Source organism: Temnothorax curvispinosus, unplaced genomic scaffold (genome assembly GCF_003070985.1).
Source record: "Temnothorax curvispinosus isolate PA1 unplaced genomic scaffold, ASM307098v1 QBEX01000305.1, whole genome shotgun sequence".
NCBI classification, from domain to species: Eukaryota; Metazoa; Arthropoda; class Insecta; order Hymenoptera; family Formicidae; genus Temnothorax; species Temnothorax curvispinosus.
In genome coordinates this window covers 573,617-579,770 of record NW_020210085.1, presented here as the reverse complement: position 1 = coordinate 579,770, position 6,154 = coordinate 573,617, and the positions used below count along the sequence as shown (strand labels likewise).

At 36.0% G+C, this 6,154-nt stretch overlaps 1 protein-coding gene across 1 annotated transcript; it reads left to right on the top strand.

Annotated features, from left to right (window-relative positions):
* Positions 1-1,007: 1,007 nt before the first annotated feature.
* LOC112453101 (short/branched chain specific acyl-CoA dehydrogenase, mitochondrial-like) lies at positions 1,008-6,023 on the top strand. Its single transcript, XM_025013659.1, has 9 exons — positions 1,008-1,046; positions 2,525-2,639; positions 2,789-2,889; positions 4,469-4,675; positions 4,768-4,938; positions 5,009-5,134; positions 5,238-5,420; positions 5,505-5,640; positions 5,725-6,023. The coding sequence occupies exons 1-9, from the start codon at positions 1,008-1,010 to the stop codon at positions 5,898-5,900; spliced, it is 1,254 nt and encodes a 417-aa protein (XP_024869427.1). The 3' UTR covers positions 5,901-6,023.
* Positions 6,024-6,154: the final 131 nt, after the last annotated feature.

Here is a 6,154-nt window from a genome sequence, read left to right as displayed (position 1 = left end):
ATAAGAAAAAAACATTATTCTGTCCATATTAATAAAATAATACAGCTATTGCCGGATAAATTAACATTTGATTAAGTTAATCAGAGTTTGATCGAAGTAATCCTCAGCGAGTTTGCTGTAAGTGATCCTAGCAGGTGAATTAATCACCTGTTGAATTGATCCAAGTTTCATCAAGTTTCAAATGCAATAGGTAGATATATCGACTGACGTCCTAAAAGATAATAAATTCCACTTTGAGGAGAACCGACTCGTGTATCCATTAATGAGATTACAAGTATACAAACGTGTTATGATTACTAATAGCGGTTCCAATAGATTGGAAACGTGCGGATTAAATATCTTGCTTATCAAACATGTATATTGTAACGTTCTCATAAACTGTTTATCAATCACATTACTGAGAGATCGGTTCTCCAAATTATCTGTAATTGATAATTTACGATGCGACTAAATGCATATAAATTACATATTTAAAATTGAATTAAAAAAAGGAAAACTGTTACACCACGCTCAACGTCATTGCGATAACGTAGTTTCATCATATTTCTTTGGAAATGCAAATGTTGTCGAGACCACCGAGACAGTGACAAAGCGCAAACGAAATATACGTACGCGTTTCTGTTTAAAAAAAAAATGTTCGGCGATAAGAATTTGACGCAAATACTCGTTGAAGAGCCGATAAGAATTAATTTAGCGGTATATGGGCAGTTTCGTCGAGTAAACGAGAGGGAGGAACGGATGGAGGAGATACCCCAAGCAGAGGCGGGCAGCTCGAGGCGATTAGCTCCTTATTTCTTCATTACGCAACAACCTGTTTCAGCCACATGAAAGGAATCAATCCGGATCGGCATCGTTCGACCGGCACGGAGCGACGGGGCGGCCGGGCCGGTGCGGACGCGCACCAAATCATCCCGCTTGTCAGTATTAACTCAGCCTGCGGACCGCCAGCACACACATCGCTCTTCCATTCTTCGTACCTCCGAGGACTCTCTTGAAGAAGACAAACGATGAACGCGTCCATCATACTCAGATCCGCCTTCCGCGACGTACGTAAGCACGCGCAATTATTTCCCTTTGTATCCTTAGATTTAGTGTAAAGGCACCACGCAAGTTGCCTACAACGAGCGAACAGAATTTTCTTGATTTTTTGGAACGTTCGAATTCAAGGTTTCAATCTGAGATACATTTTTTTGTTTGTACATACCGCAGTGTCCTCTATTTATGGTAAGCAGGAGCTATTTGGGTCAGTTTAAAGAAAAAATCGGATAAAAAAATTTTCAAGATATTTAAAAATGTCGCAAGCCCAAGGACTCTAAAAGCCCTTGGACAGGAAAGGAGGGAAAACTGAAACAAGTAGACAAAAGGCCAGGGGGACAAAACATTGGTCTTAATAATAAAAATTAATAAATTAACGTATTAGTACTTGGAATAGAATTGGAGCCCCATGACTCAAGAAGCCTCCTCCTGCCCTATGTAATTTACACGCCCGAGATCAACGGTCGTCTAAATTCAATACTTTTCTTTCCACGAAATGTCCTGCGATATAAGCACTATTTATGAGCACTATCGATAGCACGATGGTTAGGATATTTCTATTAATTTATTTATCGTACATTACTCGAGATGTGTTACTAAGATGAGGCAAATGTATTTTTTGTGAACTTAGGGGAAAAAGATAAGCAGACACATGCACATATCTGACTTATCTGTGCCTGCAGTTGTAAATGTTTTTTTTATGAGCTTGTGCTTGAGTTATCAATATAACTTTTGTCGTTTGGTATTTTATCAGATCAGATATTCGGCTACAAAGCATTTCCATCGACGAGTCAAAGATAAAAACAACAATGTGAAAAAAAATTCTCCGTTAGGTTTCGAGTTATTTCGATATATATTATTTCATTTGCTTTATTTTATATTATATATATATGTATGTTATATATGATATATAGAATTTCAGGAAATAATGGACCAAATCTTAAAGAATTATATATAAAACAGGGGTAGAAAGAACTAAAGAATGTAATAGAATTTGAAAAATTTGAAAAGTTTCGGTACCGGCTTCCAAAAAGATTGGTAACTAAAAATTATACATTTTATACCACTCCCCGGAAAATTCTACCCCTACTTCATATACAATTCTTTGAAAATCGGTTCATTAACAAATGAGTAGTTTGCGGTCAGACAGACAGATATACAGACGTACTTATATATATGATGTATGTTATATAATATATGTATAGAATTAGCCGCGTTTATTCTCTTGTTGATCATTATTCAGTTTAATTGATTGAATGTCACGTCCTATTCCTAAGGTCAAATAACTTGTCATAATGATTGGTAGAACACACCAATTTTCTGTACGTACGAATATGTCTCTTTACAGTCTTTAGCACAGAGAGGACACACAAATATATTTATTCTTTAACACGTTAATAAATAATATTTACACAATTAATAAATTATATATTTTTCCTATGCGACGTATAAACGAAATGATATTTAGAACAAAATACACGTTTTGTAGATACCGCAAAGGCTGACGCGAACGCGAAAAGTGCATTTATGCGCGTCAAGACTAAATCAGAGTCCAAGTCCCTTGACGGAATTTACGGATGATGAGATTATGATGAAAGAAACCGGTAAGTGTCAAACTCATTCATCAGAGTTAAATAATAAACGAGCTCTTTATAATGCAGTAAAAACTTGATTACCATCTTGCCGTATATCTTCATATGTCAATTTATATATTCATTTTGTATCTATTTTTTTTAATTTTACATACTCTCAGTCGCCAAACTGGCTAAGGAGGAGATCGCGCCACTCGTACGAAAGATGGAAAAGGAGAACAAGATAGATGACGGCGTTTTGAAAACGCTTTTCGAGAATGGCGTAAGTTTGAAGAACCCTTTCGAAATAACTACTCGAGTTTTTGGACTACTTCGAATATTCGAAGATATCCTAGATTTTATTGGTCTGTGCCAGCATACGCTATGAGTAAGACTATGCGAGGAAAATACGTTGGGTAAATAACAATCTAAGTATATACTTTGTTAAAAAATTATAGTATTAATACAAAATAGATAAAGTCAAAATTTATCTAACGTATTTTACACGTGAATATTCTCACTCATAAACCATACATTCATGATCGTTATATGTGATGTACACGATTTAAAAATTCTAATTAAATTAATAAATTAGGAAAGAATGCAGCGTGAATTAGGCAATAGAGAATATATGGTAGGTGTGGGGCTATAAAGAATTTAAATGGACGGACAGTGAACGTGTGATTGAAAGTGATCGTAGCTTGTATACAGTCTCTCTCGCCACTTGTACGTGGAAAATACTTGGCGCGAGACACATGCGACAACTAATAGAAAGAGTCGATATCCCAACCGATGAGATTAAAACCAAATCTATAAGCTTGGTAATAAATTTAATTTCCGAACGATGTCAATTTTTCGTTGATAAGAATTTGAAGAGGATACTGTCAATTTATCATACGTGCATTCACTCGTATCAGCTTCGCGTTGAACTTACAGATAATACTTGTTCCTTATTTGTACTCATAAAACATGCGGGCATGAATTGATAAAATTTGGGATATTCTGTATACGCATCGACCGACTTTGGCGAAAAACTGATTGTGAGTTTAGAACTCTCTGTTAATAGGAAGTTCTGATAAGTGAAATATATTTACGCTGATTTTAGTAAAAATTATGTTTATCTGACCGCGATTGTTGCATAAATGCGATAATGTCGCCATAATTGCGACAACATGTTTGACCTGCTAATCCCGTAAAAATGACGTGATGACATCAATGTGACAAAATGACGTGCATCAAATTAGAAAGTCGGAAAAGAAGATAAATTACGAGCTACTTGAAAACAAGATGTTCTTTATCGACCACACGCGTAGATAATTTTTATCATTTCGCGTATATTGAAGAATTTCTCATTGTGCGCGTAAATATATTTTGTTTTTCTATAACTCCTAACGCGGAAATATATATCTTATCAATATCTTGTTTTTATGCAGATAAACAGATAAATAAATACCTCTTAATTTTGCAATACGCATGTGTGAGACACACGTTTCAATGCAACTTCCGCGAATAGTATTTAAACAACGCTAACTTTGAAAGATTTCTTGCTAGGTTTTTGTTAGGAAAAAAATCAATTCTACAAAACTTTATAAAATGTCTAACAATAATATTACATTACCTGCCTTTTGCAACGCAGTACCGATCTATTTAACCGTTATTCTGCGAAAAACACGGTCTCCTCGCGTATGACCGACACGGTCGTTCACATAACGCGGCAGAACGAATGATAGAAGAAAACATATTGTGCCGCTAAAGACAGCTTCGTAATATTTTATACAAATTCATGATATGCTCTTTTTAGATATGAATTAATACAATGACGAAATATATTATTTTAACATTCAAAACTTTACCAATTTCAGCTGATGGGCCTCGAAGTCCCAACGGAATACGGCGGCGCTGGTTGCAATTTTATGAGCACGATTTTAACCGTCGAGGAAGTCGCGAAAGTCGACGGAGCCGTAGCCGCTCTCGTTGACATCCATAACACTTTAGTAAATTCATTGATCATCAAAGTTGCCTCTGAAGAACAGAAACAGAAATATCTGCCTAAATTAGCACAAAATTATGTAAGTTGTTACACGTTTTTGTTACGGAGAGATATTGATGCATTGATAGGAAAAAAAGAACAAAACACATTTGACGACAGCATTTTTTTCAGGCCGGTAGTTTTTGTCTCACAGAATCTGGTTCTGGATCCGACGCGTTTTCTCTTAAGACCGAAGCGAAAAAGGATGGCGGTGACTATGTGATAAACGGAACGAAGATGTTTATATCGAATTCCGATATCGCGGGCGTTTTCTTGGTTTTCGCCAACGCAAATCCTTCCGCGGTGAGTAAATTCCTACATATGCGAAAGAGAGAAATCAAGTCATCAAGTAACGCTTTTTTAATTAAAATAGGGGTACCGTGGCATCACGACTTTCTTCGTGGAGCGCGATATGCCCGGTTTGACAGTAGCTAAACCTGAAGAGAAACTAGGCATCAAGGCATCCGGAACTTGCATGATCCACTTTGACAACGTCAGGGTATGTACGATAAATAAATAAAAAAATTAATCTCGCGAGCGCACGCACGTAATCATTCTTACAAGATGTAAATGCATTATAAAAACTCATCTTTTTTTTCTAGGTACCTGAAAGCAACATCTTGGGTGAATTTGGGCATGGATATAAATATGCTGCTGCACATTTGAACGAAGGTAGAATTGGCATTGGAGCTCAAATGATCGGTATAGCTCAGGGATGCTTGGACGCGACTATACCGTACACGTTGGAAAGGAAGCAATTTGGAAAGGACCTCTTCTCATTCCAAGTACGCTTATCATTTTACGAAAGAAATTCCCGTATATATATACATATATATCTAAGATCTAAGAGAGATAATCTCTACTTTCAGTCGATGCAACATCAAATAGCTCAAACAGTAACAGAGTTAGAATGCGCCAGATTGCTGGTTTACAATGCGGCTAGGTTGGTAGACGCTGGAAAAGATGTTATGAAGCAAGCTGCTATGGCCAAATTAATTGCGTCCGGTATGCAATTTGCTAATTGAAGTTTTTTGTAGACTCAAAGCTACATATAATAAAATGATAATATATGTTATATCTTATTTACAGAAACTGCGCTACGTGTCACAGCAAAGTGTATAGACTTCATGGGAGGCGTCGGATTTATGACAGACTTTCCTCAAGAGAAATATTTCAGAGATTCGAAAATCGGCACTATTTACGAAGGTACGAGCAACATGCAGTTGTCAACGATCGCAAAGTGTATACGTAAAGAATATTCTTAAATTGTTATAAATTTTAAAATTGTGACGTATGTTTAGCTTATTGCAGCATAAGATCATTTTTTTAAAGATAAAACGGATGTACTATTTTCCCCATTTTAAGAATATATTTTTGTACTTTTATAACTCGATTATTATTAAATGTATAAGAGATCTCTCCCCCCCCCCCATTCTGATGTAAGCTCTATGACTCGATAACAAGTACTGACATTCAACGAAATAAAACTACAGTAATACGTATAAATAAGAGAGATGTA

Bases quoted from the DNA above. Each gene is read 5' to 3' on its own strand.
- LOC112453101 (XM_025013659.1), top strand. From the start codon at position 1,008: ATGAACGCGTCCATCATACTCAGATCCGCCTTCCGCGAC. The intron at 4,939-5,008 runs GTGAGTAAATTC...TAATTAAAATAG, and splicing joins CCAACGCAAATCCTTCCGCG to GGGTACCGTGGCATCACGAC. The intron at 5,641-5,724 runs GTATGCAATTTG...TCTTATTTACAG, and splicing joins GGCCAAATTAATTGCGTCCG to AAACTGCGCTACGTGTCACA.